The sequence below is a fragment of the Ambystoma mexicanum genome, chromosome 3q, assembly GCF_040938575.1.
Source record: "Ambystoma mexicanum isolate Mex_15411 chromosome 3q, UKY_AmexF1_1, whole genome shotgun sequence".
Taxonomy (NCBI): domain Eukaryota; kingdom Metazoa; phylum Chordata; class Amphibia; order Caudata; family Ambystomatidae; genus Ambystoma; species Ambystoma mexicanum.
In genome coordinates, this window is record NC_090926.1 from 469,051,710 (window position 1) to 469,076,964 (window position 25,255).

General features: G+C 48.5%; 1 protein-coding gene across 3 annotated transcripts in view; it reads left to right on the forward strand.

Moving 5' to 3' along the window:
* SLU7 (SLU7 homolog, splicing factor) overlaps window positions 1–25,255 on the forward strand; it is a 525,459-nt gene that overhangs the window by 443,476 nt on the left and 56,728 nt on the right. For all 3 annotated transcript variants that reach the window (XM_069654248.1, XM_069654249.1, XM_069654250.1), the window contains exons 14-15: window positions 1,546–1,620; window positions 1,917–2,048. In XM_069654248.1, coding sequence (XP_069510349.1) covers window positions 1,546–1,620; window positions 1,917–2,048 — 207 coding nt within the window. The remainder of the gene's footprint in view (window positions 1–1,545; window positions 1,621–1,916; window positions 2,049–25,255) is intronic.

The following is a 25,255-nucleotide window of genomic DNA, read 5'->3' on the forward strand; positions in this document are numbered from 1 at the left end:
GTAAAAAGCCACGCACATTCGAAAGTCTTCAGCATTTAAGAAAAGGTCTCAGCCCGGCTGTGGCAGACCAAAAGTGTGACATAAGGAAAAGGTCCAAGCCTGACTCAGAGAGACCCAAAATGTGATAAGTTAGGGGACGGGAACCCCTGCAAGTGCTGTGTTTGAAGGGTCTGAGCCCGACTGAGGGAGGCTCATTATAAACTGTGAACCTGCAAACTTATGAACTTTAGACTCCTGAAGAGAAGGAACTTTCTTTTTTGTGTACCAAAGGCATTCTGCGACTAAGAGACTTCATGTGGAAAAGAGACTTTACTGCAGAAGGCCCTGGCTTATGTCCCAAACTGCATCCTCATGCCAGAGAAGCCAGAGTGTGTTCCAGAGCCCTACTGCACCACCTTGTCCCGTGCTGAAAATATGGGGAAGGGAACCTCACTGTTCAGTCATCCTGATATATTACTTTTTGAATACTATTCTTCTTTGCATACACCATTTTCCCGGCCGTATTTGTTATAGCGTAGGGGCAGGCAATAGGTTTTGTTAGTGTAGGCCATTTTGATTTGACACACTACTAGGAGTGCGTTATTTATTATTTGATGGTCGAGCATGCTCCCATCTTTAGATTTAGGCCCAGATAGGCGTTTTTCTAACCCATACTATTCAATAAACACCCTTGACCTGTGCATCACTGGTGTCTGTCTTCACTATTGATATGTATGTGGGTACCTATCTACGATAGTGGAGTGAGGATAATCCTTTTTACATAGTTACTGTTTTTATAGTATACTCTGCATTTGTTTCTGCTGAGGATTGCTCCAAATACTTGTTAGACCTAATAGTTCTAGATTTGTTACATAATACATGCATACATTTCTCAGTATCTTTGTGCCGGCTAGCTTTCCCTACCTGAGAATTAACCCTTGTTACTATTCCATGTTACTTTCCTTTAAGAGAGATTTGGCTTCCCTTTCCTGACAAGTGTTAGTCCCAACTAATGCCTGTGGTTGTAGATCCCCAACCAGAGAGTTGCACAAAAACTGCCTTTGGAGCGGATTACTTCATTAGCGCAGGTGTTGTCTTGTATAACTACCACCTGGATTAACTTTTTTGTTCTAGTCATTGGGTGAACATGGACAGATTAATTGCCTCTTCCGTCAGATTTGTGTATTGGCTTTCAGTAGCCTAGAACCTGAATGAATGACTAGTTAATAGACCCAGAAAAATGTAATTTGCATGAATCCTTGCCTGGCAATGACTATCCACAAATGTTTCTCGAGAGGGTATATGAGGGAGGCTTTCATCTTCTTTATTGCTTCATGAATCTGGGAATGTGTGCTCATTTAAGACTGTTGATACCTTCACGTGAACTAGCTTGTAAAACCTACTTATATTAACAAGCCTATGGTTAATTGGTCATACCTGCTACCCTGTTGATAAATACTTAACTATATTAACTTTGTTCTAGAATGTTGTGACTGCTGTATGCATTAGCATATTAAAGGTAGAAATCCTCATGTATTTTTATTTCCCCCCAATATTCTAACACAGGGCACTGATATCTGTGAACTAGAAGATGAGCCTATAGTGGAGGAAATTATGACAAAGCCAAAAACTCTAGTAGAGGTAAGTTCTTAAGCATCCAATTCAGTTGAGTTGGTTTTCTGGAACTCCCTTTTCACTGTGTTGTACACTTCTATATTAATTCTTTGTGTGACAGTCATCATTGATTTTCTTTGTAAACTAGCACATACATCTATAGGACTAAGTGGGTTATTTTAGCCCAGGATGAGCAAGGTTATCTCTGTTTGGGCTGTGAGGTGTTACTTATTTAGGGAATATCGGCAGCACCTACATTCTGTAAAATGGTGTTCTACCAATGTGTGCCAACATCCTGAGCATAGACCTCTTCATTTCTGCAGATGCACTTGGACAAAATGAATGACGAGAAGAAAAAGAAGAAGAAGAAGAAGAAAAAGAAGAACAAGCACAAGAAAAGCACTGATTCGGATAGTGATAATGAAGAGCGGATCAAGCTAGAGAAATTGCAAAAGGTGCGTTACCATTCCAATTTTTCACCCTTCGTTTTACATCTGGTAACGCTTCTTTCAGACCCAATGTATGTCCTGCGTGCAAGGACACTAAGCATAATTTTGCTTGCTGTCAAGAATCTATACTTTCCTCCACCCCCCCCAAATGTCCCTCACCACCCCCCACTAAAACCAATGCACACACTGACTCCCTGAACCAATGTCCTTTTATTCAGCTGCTCATGATTGTCCATTTCTTTCCCAGATTCGTTTTTTTTTTTTTCTTCCTCGAAATTGTTTTTTTTTGCCTACTAGCCCTCAGGCCTTCTCAAGAAATGTACGATCTTCTCTGCTATTGTGAACTGGTCTTAAAAGATGCAAAAACTGTTCGTTTTCTGAGGCTGATGAGCACTTTCTCTTACAGGCTTTCGTAATGGTTATCTGCTTTTTGGTTTTTATGCCCACATGGCGAACCAGAATATTAGATGAAGTCTCAAAACTTCAGTTGGGGACTAATACATTCTCTGTGATCTCCAATCTACGAAAACATGTGTTTCCAGGTATTTTGTCCTTCATCTGGGCAACCCTCTCTCTGGTGGAAAACATTGAGCATGGCAATTGTTGGGTAAGATTTTAATAGTAATGATAAATCTTCCTTACCTGTGTCAACCCCAGAACTTTTTCATTTTACTGGTGGATTATTTTTCCTTATACATCTGTGAGTGGGAACCTTTTTCCACAGTCACGGAAAAGTTTACTCTTTTTATGGGTGTCATTTTTAAGACTCTGTCTTGTGTCTTTTAAAAGTTATCCTCTTTGACTTTTTTTGCCAATAATTGCCTATTGTTGCTGGGTTGCCCTAGGGGTTCTCCCCTTTTAACTTTCTCTGGCTAACCTTGTGAGAACTACAGTTCCCAAGGGTAGAAAGGATCTTTTGAGACGAGCACCCTCTACCTTATGTGGAGTGCTGGGGAGATACAGAGTATCCCCTTTCTCCTTTTAAATGCAACTTTTGTTATAAGGACAAACATACCTTTAATGGCTGGTGGCAGTGAACCTTTTAATTTGGTGCACCTTTACCGCTGGCTGTTTGCACAGGCCCGTTAAAGGCACCCATGGGTTCTCATTTTACCAAAATGGCCCTGTCTTTATTTCTCAACATTTTAGTGTTCCTTGTCCTTTTTTGTTCCTTCCCCTGACATCCAGGATGGGAAATTCCTTTGTGTGATTTTTATCGTCGGCGGGAGTCCTGTGGACTCTCCGCCCAGACTCCAGAGTGTCTGTGAAGGCAGGAAGCGAGGGAGGCTGGCTGTCCTGAAAGTTTGTGGGCATCCTGCTGCATCTCCAGAGGCACCATTCAGTGAGAAACGTCCCCTCACCGGGGTGCTGGACCTTGCAAACAATGAGAATCCGACCAGCGATATTCTGTTTTATGTGCTCCTGAAAAAGGTGCCAAATCCACAGAGCCGCGTTCAGCCGTGAGGAAAACCTTGCCTAGAGCCTGCCCCGTTATCCTTGCTGCAAAAGTCCTTCCAGTGTCCTGTCTTCTTGATGAAGGACTTCAACAAACGGGTTTTTGGCTGCAGATCCTGAAGTCATCCGGCTGCAAAATCTTTTGTGCTGGGGTACTGTGCTGGCTTGTGTATTTACTTACCTTAAGTCTCTTGTGATTCCTGTGTAGTTTTGGGGTGTTTTCAGTGTTTGGGAGTTCTCTCGTCCAGTGCACCCAGGCCCCTGCTGGAATCCTCCTAGGGTCACTTCTCCGAAGCCCCTGGACCCTCAACTAACTCTAAAGTAAAGTACTTGTTCTAACAGTCTTCCTTAGGAACTTTGCTACTTAAGAACCTATGCTGACCTCCTGTTGAACACTAGACCCTAGTTGCCCCCCTTCTGCCACTGAGAACACTCATGCTCCAAGAATAAGGGAAAGACTTCTAAGGATTGGACCTTTTGCCTAGAAAAGAGAATACGGGTTTAAAAATTACTTGCTTGTAAAAGAAGTTGTTTGGCAACTGTAACTCTGAGAGTAAACAGTTACAAAAGTTATTACTTACCCTGCCAGTCTGAAAAGTAGGTATACGGTTGTTTTACCTACCTTGGAAATGTTTTGCCATTCTGAAAAGTATATGTACCATCTTTCTTTCTTTAGAAACTGTTTCGCCATTCTAACAGAAAGTAGATGTAAGGTTTATATTACTCACCTGTGTGTTGGTTGTGCCTCTTCCTAAAAGTAATGTTGTTGGTTTCACTTCACTATTCCTGTTAGGATAAATGTATGAGTGCCCCCAACTGCGTCTTGCTTCCCCTGGCTTGCTGTTAGCCTGTCCAGAATAAGTCTGTCTTAGGTTTTACCTACCTAGAATGACTGAGTTATTCATAAAGTGTAACACTGGCTTTGCTTTCCCTAGTCTGTTGTAGACAGACACAAAAACAGTCTCAGGTTATACCTGCCTTTTAAATTGCTTATAGCTCCTGGGAAAAGTGTATAGGTTTTACTTACCTTGACTATAGCTATGTTATTGCTTCCCTTAGTCTGTGAACTGAAAAGCAACTGTAATTGAATATTGCACCCCAAGGTCCAACTCTCCTAGAATAACTGTCTTAGCCTGAATCGGAGTTATAGGTGTTTTACTGTTCCTAGAATAAGTGGTCCACTATGCACAAAACATATATTGTCTAGGTTACTAAATGATTTCTTGATGAGCGTCACAGTACAACGTGTAGGGTCTACTACCCTTCTATTACTGAAAGTAATCTAAAAAAGTAACTATTTGACTTCCCTAGAACTCATGTTAGGTGTTCCAAATAACATTATATGCTTTGGTCTGTGGACCTTCAAGCATAGTGTTGTGTTTTTCTATAATGTGTTTATATGATCTGTGATGGTACTTATTTTCCCACGAGATTTATCTGGGCCTACTTGTATTTAAATAAACCATTTATTTATGCAATACATAGTGTTTCTTTGGACCATTTGTATTCCAATTTCTTTGTACTGATTCTACAGCCGTCTCTCCCTCCTAAGATCAGCCTGGCTGCTCTGTCTGCGCTGCCCTGAACTTAGGTGGTACAGCCTTGTACTAAGAGTGGACTCTTGTACTGCCTCAGTTGAATGGTTTTACTAAGCGCTTAGTTGGAACTTCAGAAAAACTGTCCTAACAGCGACACCCAAGAAAATGGGGCAAAGAGTTCCTGGATCCTAGTTTCTTCAGTCGGTACCTGTAGAGTGGGTACAGAGAACATTTCTTGGTTCTGGGATCCCCTCACCACAGAAAGGCTGGTCTACCCTTTCCGGGTTTGCAAGAAACTGCCCTTCTCATGCAGACAAATGGCCATTTTAGTACCCCATGTCGACTACAGTTTTGTGGCGGGGCATTCACCCACTGTCTTTCCTGCTAGGGGCGCTCTCGTTATTGAAAGTTAGAGTTTTGCCCCTCGATGGAGGTTTGGGCCTCCTATTTCCTGTCTTGGAACTTTGGGGCCCTTTTCCCATTTGGATGATGTTCGGTCCTGCCTCAGCTCATTCTTCAACTCCTTGTCTAATATATAAAAGTCTGGAACAAGGCTATGTTAAGTCTGTGAATACTATTTCAAATGGATTGGTTCCTCCCACGTATTCCTCATCTTTGATATCTTACATCCAGCTTTGGCTGCTTCAGAAACGTTTTTCTTAGCAGAGGGCACTGTGCATCATCGACCTGTGCCCCTTGTCAGCCTCCGTCTGCTCTCGAGCATGATGTCACTGACTGTACATGTAGCACGCACTGCACTTGTTACTTCAGTTCTGTTTTTCCGCTGCACAGTTTACTTTGGTTCTTTGACTTTGTGTCAACAGTTGTTTTTCAAATGTCGACTCCTTAGACAGGCTTTAAGAGATGTGCAGAGTGTGGGTTGAAGATGTCCATTACAGACCGACAATGCGTCAGTCTCTGGTTCCTGGGAATCAAGCACAAGATAGAAGACTGCGGTTCCGTTCAGTCCATTGACGGGAAAGGCGAAGAAGGAGAGGAAGGGGAAACTCTCTGTGGGTAGGCCCCATTCAAATTCCTCATCGACAACTCCTTCGAAAAGGTAGTCTTCTGATGAAAAGAGCTTGAGGGGTGAGCCACCACCTCGGAAGCGAGTTAAGAAGTGCTTGTGGTCTTGGAGTAGATCATACCACTTTTCGTCTTGGATCTCCCGGAAGTAGGCCAAGAAGAGGCGTCCTAGATCAAGCTCTTCGCCCTCCGACTACTTGTCCGATCACCAGGTAGTTTGTCCAGGTAAGTCGGCTTCTAAAGCCGAGTGAAAGATTTTTGCCTCTTAATGTTGAAAATATTTGAGAAGGTGGCTTCTCCCGCCCGCTTTGAGAGAGCCGAAGAAGACCCTGTCGAGCCTTGTAAAGCTGAGAAGGCATCTAAAAGGGTTTCTGCTTGCACACCCTCGAGCCCGGGCCCAAAACAATCTACCCCTCAAAGGCTCAGAACCTCGAGAGAAGGAGAGGCACAGTCTTCATCCTTCGACTACCTCAATGAGTCTCAGGTCGGGTACTTCAACACCATCGATGGAACTCTCGAAGGTTTATAAGCCTCAGCCAAGAATGGACTTTTTAAAGTAAATGTCCTCAATTTTTGAGGAAGATGGAAGATAAAACTTCTGAACAGTACACCCCTTCTTTTGCCCTGCAATTTGGGGCACATAATGTTCCTGGGGCTTTTATTTCAGCAGAGTCGAAGATGCAGCATCTGGTAGACTCATTGATGGATTGTTACGCTCACCTGGTATCCACAGGGACACCACCCAGCCCTGCTTAGATGATTTGCACTCTCAAACCCTCTCCCGGTCCCGTGGTAATGTCTCTGATTAAAGATGGGTCTTAATATTGTAAAAGGTGCATTCTCCATCCTGCTCCTTGTGGCAGGGGCGCGTAGATGTGGGTGGCGAGCAGCGACCAAGTTACTTCACTGGTGCAAGCCCCCCTGTGGGAATCCAGGCCTGATGCGACTCCGTAGGTTTACTTCTTTGCAATCTTTTTATGCAGGTCTTATGTTCCTCTTAGTTTAAATAATAACGTCTTGCTTCTTGTCGTTTAGGTATGGAAAGGTATTTTGGTGTTGTCATGGAGTTTGAAGATGAGCATGGGCCGGTAGGCGAAAGCGCGGTGTGCTCAATGCTGTTTGGTGAGTAATGAGCGATGCGCGGCGCTGTTTCGTCTTTTATATTGCTAACCTGTGTCTTTTCTCTCCTTGCAGGTTGCGATGTTCCTCGCCGAGCGCCGTAATGTTCCAGCAATGGTACTGACCAGGAGATGACTACACAGGCAAAAATTGTGTGGCTTTCTTCATTCGGGAGGAAACGTGAGTAAACGCTTACTAATGCTGTCTTTCTTTCTCCTCTTTCCAGGTTATGGTAATCCTGGATGCATGCGGTGCCGGATGATGGAGTTCATACCTTCAGGTGAGTGGAACTGAAGTCAGCGATGGATTGAAGACATGATACTGTTCCAGGTAGGTTTCGTAGTGTTCTTTCTCTCTCTGCAGGTCCTTGGTTTCAGGTAAATTGGCATCAAAGAACTGGACACGGTGAGCGTTACGCTGCCCACAGCAGAATAATGCAAAGCATGTTCTGCTGTTTGGGTGCGGTTTAAATAGTCTCAGGTAAAGTAGTCCAGGTAAAATAGTCACAGGCCTGCCACACCCAAAAGACTAGACCGCATAGCTCAGTTACTTGTAATTGAGCTATGTGTGGCAACCTCAGCCTTTTTCTGCGCAAGGACAGTTATGGAGGGGACAATCCTATCGTTACTACACCTCATATGGAAAGGCGAGAGGAATGGCCAGTCAAAGGGGCCAGAAAAAGGCCACTCGTGATGGACGAGGAAAACGTGCTAAACCAGCTCCAGATGCAGCCTCTCTGCCATCAGCGGCTGCAACATCCGCCACAAAACCGCTTTGAGGACTTGCATCTCAAAACACCTGTAGGTGGCAGGCTGTCACAGCATCTGCAAGAATGGCAAGCCATTACTTCATATGTTTGGGCTCTAGAAATAATAGCCAAAGGTTACTGCCTTCCTTCTCCAGCATGAGGTCTGGCATGGATTCACATGCTCATGAATATTCCCCGTCGTCAGCCCGGGAATCCCCGGTATAGAAAAAATCAGTATCAGTTTTGTTTCTGATCTGTCTTTCTTAGTAGTAACCAATCACTGGTCTCTGGGTCATACTGCCCCCAGCCAATGACTGCCCTCTCCCTAAGCCTCGCCTCTGGCAGCCATCCTCAGAATTTTACCGCGCGTTCAAATGTTGGGAGTCCTCGTGCTGTAGCTCTCGAGCTTTTGCTGCGTTTTTGCGCTTTTTCAGGAGATTTTTCTCATTTTTCAGTTAAAAAGAGTCTCAAGCTCCACCGTTTCTACATCCGATCAACAGGGATCCATTTCGGAGTTTTCTACGCCCCTCAAGGGTGAAGATTTCGTTGAGTTACACTTTTGGAGGATTCCAGAAGTTCCGAGGCCTACCCCGGACATGGCCCAGGAGAAAGGAAGCTAGACGCCCGGGAAGCTGTTCAGGACCTGCCCTGGATGCCAGCTTCAGAATGTGTTCAAGGAGGACGAGCATTCGTTATGCCTCTACTGTCTCCATGAGGACAAGACGCACTTGAAGAAGGACTGTGCGTTTTGTGGGAACATGTCGGAGCGGACCATGAAGGATCGCCACCTCCGTCTCGCTAACTGGCTGGAAGGTAAGAGCCCGTCAGGCGAGAAGAAGAAGAAGAAGTCCGAGCAGTCTTCTAAGTCCTGTGAGTGTGCCCAGGCAACGGGGGCCCAACAAAAGACAAAGCACCGCGAGTCTGCGGCCACCAGGAGCGCCGAACGGTCGGGCTCCTTGGCTGCCAGGCAGGGCGCACCCTCCCCGGCGCCATCAACCAGGAGCCAACGCTCTGGCTCGGGTAAGAGGAAGTCCGAGAGGCCCCGGTCGATCTCGAAGATTCCGGCAGAGGGGGAGCGAGGCTCAGACCCTCCCCCCAAGGTGAAGGCCCCAGGCGTGCAGAAGGTGACGATGGCCTTAATTCACCCTGCTAAGACCTCGTTTGAGGATGTCGCAGCGGCCCTGGCTCAGCCTGTGGAGGCTACGCCAGTGGAGGCGACCTCAGGATCCATAGTTCCCTGCCACCGCGGAAGGAGTCGTCTTTCAGGCCCATCGAGAAGACCCCCACGAAGTCCCCGTTGGAAAAAGAGGGGGAGGGGCAGGTGGCCATCGTGGATACGGACACGACCTCTGAAGAAGAGCTCATCGAAGTCGTGGAGGAGGCCCAGCCCATCGGGAGGGATCCCGACGAGGGCGACGACGAGAGCGACAGTGTCGCCGACAAAGTTCCTCAAGAGCCCATGCGCCCGTCGTTTCCAGTGCCGCAGGGCACTTCGGCGGCTATTTTCTCAGCGATTCAGTCCTTATGCTCGGAGACAAGGTTGCCCCTCCCCCTGACGGAAGTACCTGAGCCAGACCCGACGGGGGAACCGGAGTCGGGACCTTCGGAAAATCCACCGCATAAGAAGAGGACGACGCATCCTCCGCCACCTCTCCCGCCTATGCGGCCCGCTCTGCCTTCCCCCCGGTCACCTACCCACGGGGATGATACAGGCACGGACACGGCTACGACCGGTACAGATGACGACGGAGGCGACGACGGGACGTGTCCCCCGTCGCCCCCTGCTCGGGCGTCCCCGCCCGACGATATTGGATCCTTCTATGCCATGATTTCCAGGGCATCCGAGCTCTTCCAGCTCTGCCCGAAGAGAAGAAAAAGGAAGGGTTCCTTTACCAACGGCGCAAAGGCTAAAAGGAAGACGGTCCTCGCCGTACCACTTCTGGATGACATCTGGGATGAGGGGCTCTCCCTCCTCAAGAACCCTGCCATGGCGCCTGCAAAGAGGGACCGGTACGAGAAGAAGTACCGGGTCCCCGACGCTGCCCCCTTGTGCCTTCGGGTACAACCTACCCCGGATTCGGTCGTCTCGGCGGCGGCAAAGAAGAAAGCTGGGGGGGGCTTCGGCCTCAACATCAACTTCCCCACCGGACGGCGAGGGCAGGAAGCTGGTGTAACGCTCACCTGATTCCCGTAGAGGCGCCGGTCTTGACTGGGCGTATACCGTATCTTCAAAGGTGATGTGTAACACACGGCTGGCTCTTTGGGCTGGACCTCTGTGCACTGTATGTCTGACTCGAAGGGTAAGATGTCTGCAGATAGAAAATATGGGATTAAGGAACTGGGTTATTGAATGTCTCTCTCTTCTTCCCTTTCTCTTCTCCTGTAGAACCCCAAAGGTTAACGCTCTCACCTTAGGTAGAGGGTGCTGTAACCAGTTTCTTCACTGGATAAGGGGAGCAGGCCTCTTGACTTCAGAGGACTGCTGTCCGTCGTTTACTGCACGAACGGTAAGTTTCGAGTAATTCTAATGTCTTTAAAGTCTTTAGTAATGATGTTTCCTTTTTTGCAGGGTTCCGGCGATGGCGGATGACGGGCTGAAGTGAGTTGAAGATGGAGCCCGTGTGATGAATAGAAGCGCCTGGAAGCACGTAAGTAAGCGCTTGTTGCCTGCTTCACGATGCGCTCTAACTGTCTTTTTATTTTGCAGGTACAAGTTCGGAGCGGCTGCAGGGTGCCGGAATACCCACTGGGTTAGATGTGGAAAGGAGTAATGACACGTGAGTATTAAAGTTCCCCAATGTCTTTAAACGCACCTTGTTTTGTCTTTCAGATGCGGGATGCAGCGCCGAAGGCCTCCGGAGCGTGCGAAGAGTTGGTAAGCTTTTGTCTTTCAGATGCCGGAATGCAGTGTGAAGACCTCCGGAGCGCACGAAGAGTAGGTAAGCCTTTGTCTTTCAGATGCCGGAATGCAGCGCGAGGCGTTGGTGACAGCCGATGGACCAGGTAAGTGAAGAGCTGTCACTGAAGACCGTAATGCTAACCTGTTCTTTCTTGTCTTTATAGGTGTTGCTGAAGACTGGATTCAGGATGGTAAGCCTTTTTCCTTAGGCCCAGGATCAGATGCAGAAGACACGATGAGCGTTCTGCTGCAGAGGATGCAGAATAACGCAAAGCAAGATTCATCCATCGGGTGTGGTTTAAATAGCCTCCTGTAGTGCTTAGGTGTCTCCTTCCACAGCCACGCCTAGGTAAGAAAAGAGTTCCTGCTTTCCAGAAGAGTTCCAGTGTTCTGAATCTAGGGAGTGGCTCCTGCCCCACCCAACAGGAAAAGTAGTTCCAAACAGAAGAGGATCAGAGGCTCAACTGGCAGGCAAGTAAGCAGCATGGTCTGCTGCAGGTAAGTCCACCCAAGCATTATGAGCCCGGCGCTTCCAGCGCTGGGACTGGGCATATTTATGAGCCTGGTGCCACTGGCGCCAGGACTGGGTCCAAAAGGTCCCAATTGGGACTGGTTGGCACTCGGAACCTGGGTTATGGATCTGCTTCCAAGGGAGTTGGGAAAACCCTGACCTTTTGGAAGCAGAGATCATGACAGCTGGACACGATGGGACGACGGGTCATCTCTTCCGCAGCGACGACTATCAAGGCAGCCAACGCCCTGGCTATCGTAGCCCGCTACGACAGGGAGTTGTGGTTCAAAATCGCCCCTCTTTTGGACTGCCTTCCGGACGCCAAAAAGGCTCTGGCCCTTGAAATCTTACAGGAAGGTGAGATTGCTTCGGACCACGCCATCACGGTGGCCAAGGAATCCGGCAGTGGCTCCTCGACATACCGCCAAGCGGCAAGATCTTCGTCTCAGGAGGCCTACAGGGGACGCGGCAAGTCAGGTGGTGCCCGTCGTCGACAGGGAGGTCAAGGAGGCAAGGCGGCCTCCAAACAAGATTGAACCGACCGTGGGGTTGGGCCCCCGCCGAAGCCCCCCGGTGGGAGACCGACTGACGAGATTCGTCAGCGTGTGGGAGTCCATCTCCACCGACTGTTGGGTGCTGGATGCCCTGGCCCAAGGGCGTGCCCTCGTGTTCCACCCGTGGCCAGGAAGGAATGAAAATCACATCCCTCAACTACTGTTGGAAGTAAGGGCGATGCTCAAGAAAGGTGTCATCGAGCTCGTCCCAAAGAGGCTTCAGGGCTCTGGAGTTTTGCTCAAGGTACTTCCTCGTAAAGAAGAAGACAGGAGGATGGCGTCCCATCCTGGACTTGCGACGACTGAACAAGCACATCAAGGCACAGAAGTTCCAGATGGTCACCCTCCAGCACGTGCTGGGACAGCTGGAGGAGGGCGATTTCCTGTCGTTGTTGGACTTGGAGGATGCGTACTCCACATCCCCATTCTAAAAAGACACCGAAAGTTCCTCAGGTTCGTGGTCCAAGAGTGGCACTACCAGTTCAAGGCCCTCCCGTTCAGTGCCTCGCACCGGTGGTGGCGCGGCTGCGCCTACAGGGGATCCACGTCTACCCCTACCTGGACGACTGGCTCATCCGGGCAAAGACAAGGGAACTTGCCGTGGAGCACACTGCGAAGACCGTCCAGCTGCTCACGGACCAGGGGTTCCCCATCAACTTTCCAAAATCCCACCTGGTCCCGTCGCAAGTCGCCCTGTTTCTGGGAGCCAAGCTCGGCACAGTGGCGCGGCTGGCCTCGCCGTCGGAGGAAAGGACCAGGACCATCCTGGGCAAGGTGCAACGGACATGGCCAGGGTAAGATCTATCAAGTCCCTCCTCGGGATGATGTCCTCCTGCATTTATCTGGTGCGCCTTTGCAGACTTCGGATGCGCCCCTTACAAGAGTTCCTCGACGCCTGCTGGGTCCAGTCGATGGGCAGCTTCGAGGTCAGGATCCCACTGAACGAGACGTTCCGCCAGGCGATCCGGTGGTGGGGCACCCGCTCTCATCTGTTGGCGGGCACAGATTTTCAGACCCCAGCTCACCAGGTGACGATGATGACAATTGCCTCCCTGGAAGGTTGGGGAGCGCACTCCGGAGATCTTCACGCGAGAGACCTTTGGCTCCCGGAGGAGAAGTCACTCCACATCAAAATCTTGGAGCTCCGCGCAGTGTTCTGGGCCCTCAGGTCTTTTCTTCCGTCCCTCAAGGGCAAGGTGGTGAGGATCTTCACCGACAACACCACCACGATGTTCTACATCCGGAAGCAGGGCGGAACCAGATCCCCTGCCCTATCCAAGGAAGCCCAGGATCTGTGGCATTGGGCCATCACCCAAGGGATGTTTCTGGTGCCTTTTCATCTGGCAGGAATAAAAAACACCATCGCCGACTCACTCAGCAGAGAGCTGCGCTCGTGCCACGAGTGGGAACTCTGCCAGGATCAAGTGGATCGGCTCTTCCGTCGATGGGGCGAACCCCAGATCGATCTCTTCGCGACGGCGACGAACTCCAAGTGCCGGAGGTTCGCCAGCTGGTTCCCTCAGCCGAGGAGCATGGGCGATGCTTTCTCGTTCCCATGGGACGGCCTATTTCTTTATGCGTTTCCTCCGTTGCTGTTGCTGCTCCGGCTCATCAACAAGCTCAAGAGGTCCTGGGGCAGGATGATCCTCGTCGCACCGGCGTGGCCGAGACAGATCTAGTTCCCGGACCTTCTGGACTTGTCAGCGTCCACACCAGTCAAGCTGCCGTCGGACGCGGATCTTCTCTGAAGAGAAGGAGGCGCCATTCTTCATCACAACCCAGAGTCACTGAACTTGCAGGCCTGGCTCCTGCATCACTAGAGTTTGGAGGATACGACATCCCAGCTGACTGCAGAGAGGTTCTTGCAAAGGCCAGGGCGTCCTCAACTCTCGGTGCTACGGACATAAATGGAAGATGTTCTCTGTCTGGTGCCGTGCACAGAAGATTAACTCTCTGCGGATTACGGCCCCTCAAGTATTGCCGTACCTACTGTCATTGGCCAAGGCTGGACTAGCTCACGCTTCCATCAATATACATCTGGCCGCCATCTCGCGATACACCAGAACTACAGGACGGGCGTCCTTGTGGTCTCATCGGCTGGTGAAGGAATTTATGAAAGGATTGTTCCGATCATTCCCGCCGGTCAAGGCCCCTGCCTCGGCGTGGGAGCTCCACGTGGTGCTGACCAGGCTCATGGGGGCCCCATTTGAGCCTATGCATTCGGCACTGTTGAAGTTTCTGTCATGGAAGACAGCATTTCTCGTGGCCATCACCTCTGCACGAGTGGGAGAGATCCAGGCCCTATCTTGCAAGCCACCATACTTGACGTTTCACGACACGAGGGTGATGCTGAGGACGCACCCCTCCTTCATGCCCAAGGTGCCTTCAGACTTTCACCTCAACGAAACCTTCGTGTTGCCAGTTTTCTTCCCGTCGCCTTCGTCGCCGGCTGAGAGCACTCGCTGGACGTAGCTAGAGCGTGAAGTTCTACGTGGACCGCACAAAGAGTTTTCGGAAGACATTGCAGCTGTTTGTAAACTTTGGACCTGTGAATCAAGGGAAGGCTTTCTCGAAGGCTTCCATTTCCAGATGGCTCTCCGGCTGCATCATGCACTGTCACCGGTTGGCAAACCGAACGCTGCCCGGCCGTCCGAGAGCCCACTCGACCAAAGCAATCGCTGCTACCACGGCGTTCCTGTGTGGTGTGCCCCTGCTCGACATCTGCAGGGCTGCGACGTGGAGGTCGACGCACACCTTCGCGAGATTCTACTGCGTCGATCGGGACTCCAGGGAGGAGTCCAGGGTCGTCCAAGCAGTGCTGCGCAACCTGTTCGATTAAGGTGAGGCGGTAAGAGATGCTTAATGTTGAGTTTTTTTGTATTGCTTAATGTAGAGCCTGTTGCCACCTCCCGTGGTTGTGCATGTGTATACTGCTATCTATTCTTATATTCATGAGCATGTGAATCCATGCCAGACCCCATGCTGGAGAAGGAACAAGTTACTTAGCTGTAACTGTTGTTCTCCAGCATGGGTCTGGCATGGATTCACATGCGAACCCTCCCGCCTACCCCTCTGCGGCTCTTCACTTGGTCATACTGCCACTTTACGTGCTACCAAATCTGAGGATGGCTGCCAGAGGCGGGGCTTAGGGAGAGGGCAGTCATTGGCTGGGGGCAGTCTGACCCAGAGACCAGTAATTGGTTACTACTAAGAAAGACAGATCCGAAACGAAACTGATACTGATTTTTTCTATACCGAGGATCCCCGGGCTGACGACGGGGAATATTCATGAGCATGTGAATCCATGCCAGGCCCATGCTGGAGAACAGTTACAGGTAAGTAACTTGTTCCTTTTCTAACGCAACCACAAAGCAATCCACCAGGGAGACACCCGTTGAAGTCTTCAAACCCGCTCCTAAAGCAGGAAGTTTTAACCCTGCTGGAGAAAGGTGTTATAGAACCAGTACCTGCAGCAAAGAGGAACAAGGGGTAGTACTCCCCGTATTTTTTGATCCCCAAAAAGGACGGAGTATTGAGACCCATCTTGGACTTAAGAAACGTGAACAAGTTCCTCAGAAAGGACAAGTTCAAGATGGTTACCCTTTCTCAGATCCTTCGGGCCCTTCAACCTCAGGACTGGTTGGTGTCATTGGACCTCCAGGATGCTTATTTTCATGTGCCGATTCATCTCAAACACAGAAAATACCTGAGGTTCGTAGTTGGCGACTCACATTATCAGTTTCAAGTCCTGCCTTTCGGGTTGACCTCCCCCTGAGGGTCTTCACCAAGTTAATGGTAGTGGTGGCAGCGCACCTCAGGAGAGGGGGATTCATGTCTAACCCTACCTGGACGATTGGTTGATCAGAGCGTGTTCTGCCGAGCAAGCACTGGATCATCTGAAAGTCATCTGCCACTTCCTCCACAAACTGGGCTTCCCCCTCAATTTCAAGAAGTCACAGATGACACCTTCCCAACAGCTTCAGTACATAGGAGCTGTATTAGACACGTCCTTGGGAAAGAGCTCGCCTCCCAAGTCGAGGGCTCAAGACATTCTTCAGATGGTTTCCAAATTCCAAAATGCCCAAAATCTCCAGGTTTATGACTTTTTAAGGTTGCTTGGCCTCATGGCATCCTGCATCTTTCTGGTTCCAGAGGCACGCTTGAGAAGGAGACCCCTTCAATGTGCCCTAAAGACTCAGTGGTCCCAGTTCTCGGGTCAAATGACGGATCTTCTTCAGATTCCGAACAAGGTCAGACAAGACCTTCTATGGTGGACCTGTACAGAGAACATCCTAGAAGGAGACCTTTTTGGCAACCATGGCCGGAGATCACAGTAGTGACGGACGCCTCACTCCTGGGGTGAGGAGCTCATGCCAACAATTTGACAATCAACGGTCGTTGGTCTCCATCGGAGTCCAAACTACAATCAACCTTTTAGAGCTGAGGCCAATCAGACTAGCGCTGAAGGCCTTCCTACCATCTGTCAGGGGAAAGAATGTCCTGATAATGACGGAAAACACAGTGGCCATGCACTACCTAAACAAAAGAGGAGGTGTGGGGTCACTACCCCTGTGCAGAGAGGCAATGCAGCTCTGGTATTGGGCGATTCAGGAAGGAATCTCTTTAACGGCAATTCATCTAGCCGGGGAAGAGAATATGACGGCAGATGCTCTGAGCAGGCAGAGCACGGTATTCCACGAATGGGAACTGGCTCAGGAAGTCATTCAGGAGATATTCGCCCTTTGGGGAACCCCTCAAGTAGACCCGTTTGCAACCGGAATCAACCGAAAATGCAAAAGGTATTGCTCAAGGGAATTTCCCCCGAGAGGAGCCCTGGGGGACGCATTCCCACTATTGTACACGTTCCCTCCGATTCCCGTCATTCCTCAGGTCATCAGGAGGCTGAGAAGGTTTTGGAGCCGCATGATCTTAATTGCCCCGTATTGGGCCAGGAGAACGTGGTACCTGGACTTCTAGACATGTCCATCTGTCCTCCAGTACGTCTTCCTCAGAGAGAGAACCTTCTCCCTCAAATGGAGGGTCAGGTTCTCCATCCAGAGGTCAAAACGCTCAACCTTCATGCTTGGTATCTGAAAGACTGAGATACAGGGATTGGAACCTTCCAGGTGACGTTATGGAGGTGTTGCTTTCGGCAAGAAGGCCAGCAACAAAGTCTCTATACTGTTGCCGTTGGAAAAAGTTTTGCAACTGGTGCAGAGAAAAGAATGTCGATCCTTTTCTATGTTCTATTCCGGAAGTATTATCTTTCCTTCTGACCCTAGCACATAGAGGTCTGAATATCCAAAAATAAAAGGTTACCTTGCGGCGCTTTCTATTTTCAAGCGCTCATCGGAAGAATGCTCCTACTTCAAAATTCCTTTGATAATACAATTCTTAAAAGGACTCACTAATGGGTTTCCTCCTCACCCATTTCAAGTTCCGATCTGGGATCTAAATTTAGTCCTAAAATTCTTAATGTGTGCTCCTTTTGAGCCTATGCACACGTGTCCATTAAGATTACTAACGTGGAAAACAGCCTTCTTGGTTGCTCTAACATCAGCAAGAAGAGGAGTGAATTGCAGGCACTGTCTTCTGGGCCACCCTATACTGTGTTCCATAAGGACAGAGTTGTGTTGAGGGTAAAACCATCATTTTTACCGAAAGTAATATCTGATTTTCATTTAAGTCAGAAAATTGTCTTACCTGCATTCTATCCTCCACCCCATCCTTCGAAGGAGGAGGAAAGATTACACAGGTCTGATCCGAAAAGAGCTTTAAGCTTTTACATCTCTAGACTTTCCAGACTTAGAGTGGACAACCAGCTGTTTATAGGTTACACAGGAAGGAAACTGGGTCAATCGGTGACAAAACAGACAATTTCATGCTGGATTGTGCTTTGCATTTCAGAATGCTACAGACTAGCTCAAAAAAGACCCTCTGGAAGGGTTAAGGGCTCATTCCACCAGAGGCATCACCTCCTCCACGGCCCTTCAAAGAGGTATTCCAATAAGATCCATTTGCGAAGCAGCAACTTGGTCTTCGCTAAACACCTTCTCAAAATTCTATAACCTGGATGCTTCCCAGTCTAGGGAGCTAACTTTTGGAAAAGTAGTACTATACTCAGCCATCTAAGAGTATTGAAAAATCTAGCCCCTCCTCCAGAGGAATTGTCCATACTGCTTTGGGAGTCTATCTAAGATGAGGAATACATTGGAGGACACAATCCATTCGAAGAACAAGTTACTTACCAACTGGTAACGTTCTTTCGATTGGATGTTCCTCCAACGTATTCCTCATCGCCCTCCCAGCCTACCCCTCTGTAGATTTCTTCGGGTTATTGCCATCTCAAATCTCACAAGGCTCATACCTGTCTGCCGGCACAATATACATAGTACAAGATCAAAGATAAAAAGGGGAAAAACAGAACTGAGGCCAACGGGCGCCGCACGTGCTACTTATACACCCGATGAAGTCACCCTCGACGGAGGTCTTCGAGGGACCATCGACTCGACAACATCGACGCACGGCGCCCTCTGCCGAAAACATTTCCGAAGAGCAGCAAAGCTGGATGGAATACATCTAAGATGAGGAATACGTTGGAGGAACATCCAATCGAAAGAACGTTACTAGTTGGTAAGTAACTTGTTCTTCAGTTTCGGACTCCTGGCCAGTAGGTGATCACATAGTCATATTCAGTGAAGAAAAGAGCCCACCGCAGTTGACGGGATGATTGAGCCTTTGCTGTTTTTAGGTATTGCAGGTTCGATGATCAGTTATGACCGTGACAGTATGTCTAGCACCAAGGAGATAGTGTTGCCATGCCTTGAAAACTGATTTTATAGCCATGAGTTTTGTCTGTGATAGCATAGTTGAGTTCGGGAGGTGAGAATTTTCATGACCAGAAGGCCACAGGGTGTAACTGGCCAGTTCCTGGGTCCCTTTGTGAGAGAACAGCTCCCATAGCCACGCTAGAGGCATCTGTTTCAACTATATAAGGGATGCCTGGGTGAGGATGCTGTAGAACTGGAGCAGAAGTGAATTTTTTCTTAGTTCTTGAAAGGCCTTCTCTGCTTCTTTGGTCCAATGGAACTTTTTATTGTTTTTTCTCAATAGTGATGTAATTGGATGCACTATTTGGGAAAAATCTAGAATGAATCGGCAGTAAAAGTTTGCAAAGCCCAACTTACTCTGGATTCCTTTAAATGAAGTTGGTGACGACCAGTTAAGAATGGCATCTACCTTGTGCCTATCCATTCTGATACCTTTTGGTGTGAGGATAAAACGGAGGAACTCCACTTCAGTGACATGAAAAGAGCATTTTTCGAGTTTAGCATACAGTTTGTTGGCAGAGTTTAGTAAGGACGGAGCAGACATGCCTGACATGGTCTTCTTTTGTAGCAGAATACACTAAAATGTCATCAATGTAAACCAGGGCGCAATTGTCGATTAACTCCTGCAAAACATCATTCATAAAGTACTGGAATGCAGCAGGAGCGTTGCAAAGTCCAAAAGGCATTACCTGGTATTCATACAATCCGTATTTGTTACGAAAGGAGGTTTTCCATTTGTCTCCTTTCTTCACTCGAACAAGATGGTACGCCCTCCTAAGGTCCAGTTTGGTATAGATTTGGGCGTCTTTGACTTGATCCAATAATTTGGGAATAAGGGGCAGTGGATAACTATTTTTTACTGTGATCTGGTTTAATGCGCGGTAGTCGATGCAAGTCCTCAAATCTCCTTCCTTCTTTGGTACGAAGAATAAGGGACTGTCTGCCAGTGATTTAGATGGGCGGATAAATCCATTTGCCAGGTACTGATCAAGATAAGATTTCAAATGGAGGTTTTCTGGTAGAGTAAGTGCATAAATTCAACCACAAGGAATTTGCGCACCAGGTATGAGGTCGATCTGACAATCGTAGGGCCTGTGCGGTGGTAGAGTATTGGTTTGTTCTTTCTGGAAAACATCTTGAAGATCTTGGTATTCATTTGGTAGAGTACTAGTCACACCTAGTACAATCGCCACCGTACTGGGAGTAGCAGATGTACATAATTCTGTTTTCCCCTTTTCTTGGTAATAACAGGTGCGAGCACAATCATTGGAAAAGGCCAACTTCTTGGCACACCAATCTATTAGAGAGTTGTGAGCTACCAACCATGGCATCCCTAAGATTAATCGAAACTGAGGAGCTTTGATGAGATTGAATGCAGTAGAGTCTCGGTGTCCATCCTGGCACAGTAGGGTTAGTGCTGCTGTACATTGGGTTACTGGTCCGGAAGCTATTTCTGTCCCATCAACAGTAGTAACTTTTTTCAGTAGTCGACTTGGAGCATAAGGGAAGCCCCATCTCTGCTGCCAGATCTTGGTCTACATAATCCCAACTGCTCCGCTGTCTATGTATGCTTCGACAGCATGCATCCGAGACGGTTGTTGGTGATTGATCAAAATTAGTGGTAATGCAAAGTGTGAGGTCTGTGGCTCATCCTTCTCGCTCGACAAGCGGACCTCTATGGTAGTTTTCCGACTCCTTGTTATTATCTTCCTTCTCTGTGGCTCCAACAGTTCAGTGGCCTGATTTTCTGCAATATAAGCATAATTGCCGTTGCCTTCTCTTGTTTCTTTCAGTTTTAGTTAAAGCGAGCTGTACACCTCCGATTTGCATGGGTTCTACCGTGTTTTCCAATGTACGTGGATTATTATCCTTTGACCGGCCATGCACAGCTCGATTGTCTAACCTTATCCGGTCTGCTTTTCGGTCTTGTAATTGCACCACAAGGTTGATGAATTCTCCACAGTCTTTAGGTGGGTTAACCACTTGAGCAAGGACATCCTTTAGTTCCCCTCGTAGACCCCGATGAAATAGTGTGGTCCTTTTTTCCAATAGTCTGTTAAATGTTGCTATATATGCAAGCAAGTCTTGACTTCCTTGATGGAGTGACAAAAGTTTGTTGTCTAATGCTTGGCCTTGGGTATGACGAGCAAAGAGTTTTTCCATTTTCATCTGTAAACCCCCAAAGTCGTATAACAACGGGTTATCCTGACTTACCAATGGTACCGACCAATCCGCAGCACTGCCACTCAGATATGACAAGACAAAAGCAACCCGCGCTTGGTCGTTGGGGAAAAGCCCCAGGTCTGCAAAGGAAATGAAGACGACACTGATTCATGAACGTTGCGTACTTCTTGGGGTACCCTTTTAATCGTTCAGGTGGAGCTAAAGGAACTGCCCCAGGAAGGGTTATTTGTACTGGATTGGTGGAAGAAGTTGGTACAGATGCTGGCGGAATGTTACCAGGCAATGGGGTCTGTCCTGCCTCTGATTGGAGCAATTGTCTACTTATTTCGTCGGTACGATCCTTAGTAACAATCAAATCCCTCCTAAGAGCCTTGGTTTCTTGCCTGGCTTCAGCACGTAACTGTCCCAACAACTGAACTAACTGGTCAGTCTCTGAAGTCTCCATGACGCCCAGGTGGATAATATTATTGAGGCTTTGCGTTCTGTTACGCTTACCTGGTATCCACGGGGACGCCACCCAGCCCTGGTTGGATGATTTGCACTATCAAACCCTCTCCCGGTCCCTTGGGTAAGGCCTCTGGTTAAAGATGGGTCTTAATATTGTAATAGTTGGATTCTCCGTCCTGCTCCTCGTGGCAGGGGCGCGTAGATGTGGGGGGGGCCTGCTGCGACTCTGTAGGTTTGCTGCCTTACAGTCTTTATATGCAGTTCTTATGTTCCTCTTAGTTCGAATAATGTCTTGTTTCTTTCCTTTTAGGTATGGAAAGGTATTTTGGTGTTGTCATGCATGTTGTCATGTTATCATGTCTTGAAGATGAGCATGGGCCGGTAGGCGAAAACGCGTTGTGCGCAATGCTGTCTGGTGAGTAATGCGCGATGCGCAGCGCTGTTTCCCCTTTTATATTAACCTGTGTCTAACCTGTGTCTTTTCTCTCCTTGCAGGTTGCGATGTTCCTCGCTGAGCGCCGTAATTTTCCAGCAATGATACTGACCAGGAGATGACTACCCAGGTAAGAACTGTGTGGCTTTCTTCATTCGGGAGGAAACGTGAGTAAACGCTTACTAATGCTGTCTTTCTTTCTCCTCTTTCCAGGTTATGGTAATCCAGGATGCATGCGATGCCGGATGATGGAGTTCATACCTTCAGGTGAGTGGAACTGAAGTCAGCGATGGATTGAAGACAGGATACTGTTCCAGGTAGGTTTCGTAGTGTTCTTTCTCTCTCTGCAGGTCCTTGGTTTCAGGTAAGCTGGCATAAAAAAACTGGACACCGTGAGCGTTGCGCTGCCCACAGCAGAACAACGCTAGGCATGTTCTGCTGTTATGGTGCGGTTTAAATAGTCTCAGGTAAAGTAGTCCAGGTAAAATAGTCCCAGGCCTGCCACACCCAAAGTAGTCCAGGTAAAGTAGTCCCAGGCCTGCCACACCCAAAAGACTAGACCTTATAGCTCAGTTCCTTGTAACTGAGCTATGTGTGTGCCTCCATGTTGGCTGAACCCCACAAGTTAAATAGTCCTAAGTAAATAGTCCCATTCTAATGTTGGTCTTCATGATTGTTATGAGCCTGGCGCCAAAGGCGCCAGGACTGACTCCAAGAGAGTCTTGGATGAGGTTTTAAGGTCTTTGACCTGGCCCTAACTGAAAGGCTGACTTGCCAGTGAGGGCCAGGGGCAAGGGTCATGACAGGGTTGCAAGTGACCATGACAACTCTCCTGAGGTGGAGTTTGCCAGTCCAGAGCCCTCTGCTCAGGCAGATGCCTCTTATAGGGCACTTATGAGTTGGGTAACAGAATATCTAGGTTGGGGAAGGCCTGCTTCAGTTTATGAGCAGGAAGACCTAACTGATATTTTGGATAAGGGTCCTCAAAGATCCCATCCTACCTTTTCATACTGCTCTAAGGAAAAGTGATGACCAATTGGGAAGCCCCAGATGTTAACCATGCAGTTCGTAAAGATCTCCTGAGGAAGTAGAAGCCTTCTTGTGTGGATCCGAACTTTCTGTTGAAGCATCCGGCCCCTGAAGGTTTGGTAGTCTAGGCTGCCACCTCATCATCTAGGGCTCCTGCCTACCCGACTATTCCACCCGTCAGGGATGACAAAAGATTTGACAACTTGGCCAAGAGATTTGTCTTTGCCAGTAGCATGGCTTTTACTTGTTTGTTTGTTTATTGAATTTCTAATGCGCTCCAGACTGGAGGTAACAGGGCGCAGCAAAGGTAATGCAAAGCTTACATGGTTACATAGTGACAGAAAGTATAAATTGGCACGTGATACAAGATAGGAAGTGTACAGGTAATCATCAATGTGAGCATTCATATACTGTTGTTAGCAATAATGGGGTACAAGTGTACAGAGAGGGTAATTAGAAGGATTTGATAGGTAATTTACATCGTAGTAAGCAATAATGGGGTACAAATGTGCTGTGCTCTGGACAAGTTTTCCTTAATGCTATGGGATGTCATAGCTATGGCTGCGGACCATTTACCCGAAGGGGAGGAAAGGGATGGTTTCTTGAGCATCGTTAAAGATATGAAGGAGGCCATGTGCCAGTCACCTCAAACTGGCCTTCATTCAGCTGACAGTGTCAGCTAGGCAATGGCAGCTACCACTGTTTCACGCAGGTTTGCTTGTGTGCGCAAGTCTGGATTTGCGCCTGATTTTCAGGCGAGATTGTTAAACATGCTCTTTGATGGCTCCCACTTGTTTGGCAGCAAAGCTGATGAGAGCTTAGAAAAGTTCAAATCATCAAAGGTGGCTGCAAAGTTGCTTGGTCTGGCAATTCGCCAGCCACAGCATACCTTGCAAGCTCCTCAATTTTGGAGGGGCCAGTCCTTTCGATATTATTCATCATTTGGAAGGACGAGGGGATAGGCCACACAAAGGGGCCACAGATGATTTCCTCACAGTGGATGAGGTGGTAAAACCATCCAAATAGCTGCAGCCTCTTTACTATCAGCTGCTGCCACAGCTACAAAAAAACATCTGAGGCCGTGGTACACAGGACCGTAGTGAAAGGCGGGCTGAGTCAGCATTTGTATTACTTCTAATGCTTGGGCCTTGCAAACTGTAGCCCAAGGTCACTAACTCCCTTTCTTGAGAAGGCCTCATGATAGCCCACAAGGGAGCCACTCCCTTGAAGTTCCAGATTTGCTCCTTCTGCAGGAGATTGCCATCCTGCTGGAGAAAGTGCCATAGAGCCAGTGCCTTTGGCAGACAGGAACCAGGGGTGGTACTTGTTAGGCAAGGTTGTATGCAGTAACCCAGTGGGAGACCAGACCAGTCATGTCCTCTTGGTAGACCAGACCAGTCATGTCCTCCTGGTATTAGGTAACCCTCCTATTGGTATAGGTCTGTACTACAGAAGTTGGCAGTGTGACTGAGTAGCCAGACTAATCTCAAGAGGGGTAAATGTGAGCTGTAGCATCGGAATCCACACATACAAGTATCCAAATAACACTTGCACTCAAGGGTTTCTAGTAAAATAATTATTTATTGATTTAACAGTCAGTTTTAAATGAGCCTTCTTTAAAAAGGGCTTTCACAACCTTAGTCCCAGGCCCAGGTACTCTGGCTTCCTGGCCCACGCCACAGTATTTTAACAAGGCCCGAAGGGCCCAATTCTGCCCGTCTCGGGTGCCCTGGAGTCAATCCTGGCGCCGTTGGCATCAGACTCACATGGCAGGTGTGGATTCCAATGGGCAATGGACTAACATGGCTGCCCCCACTAGGATCAATGGGGAAATGCAACAAGCAGTCTAGCATCCAGGGCGGGGCCCGTCCCGAAGGCACCTGCGATACCTGCTGGGTATTTAAACCACACCTGACCCGAGGCACGCGCTTCGCGTTATTCTGCTCTTGCAGCGTGACGTTCACCGGGTCCTGTTGCTGCACGGGCGAGAGAAGAAGAACATCCTTACCTGCCCAGTCTCCAGCTCCGCCATCCATCCGGAGTCTTCCTGGACCTTTGCTACCTATCTCCAGCAACATACCTGGGAAGAAGGACGAGAATAAGACATTAAGTAAGCTTACTTACCAAGTTCTCCTGGAAGTCCACCGCCACTCGAACACCGTCCATCCGGCGTCAGGTTTCTTCGATCACCATCTTCCAAGATTCCTCCCGTGACCTGCAAGGAACAGAGGTTAGCCAACTTTCAAGGACGCTCTTAGCGTTGCGCCTTGCGCGCCTTGCCTTCTCGAGCTCAGCCTCCTGCATCCGCTCAACTTCTCCATCGTCCCTTCGGCATCTGCAAGAAAGAAGGTGAAGGTTATTCGGGGGATCTACAAATACAGACATTCATTCTTAATACGAAAGACTTACAAAAGTGGAGTCGCAGCCGGACTGGACTCCA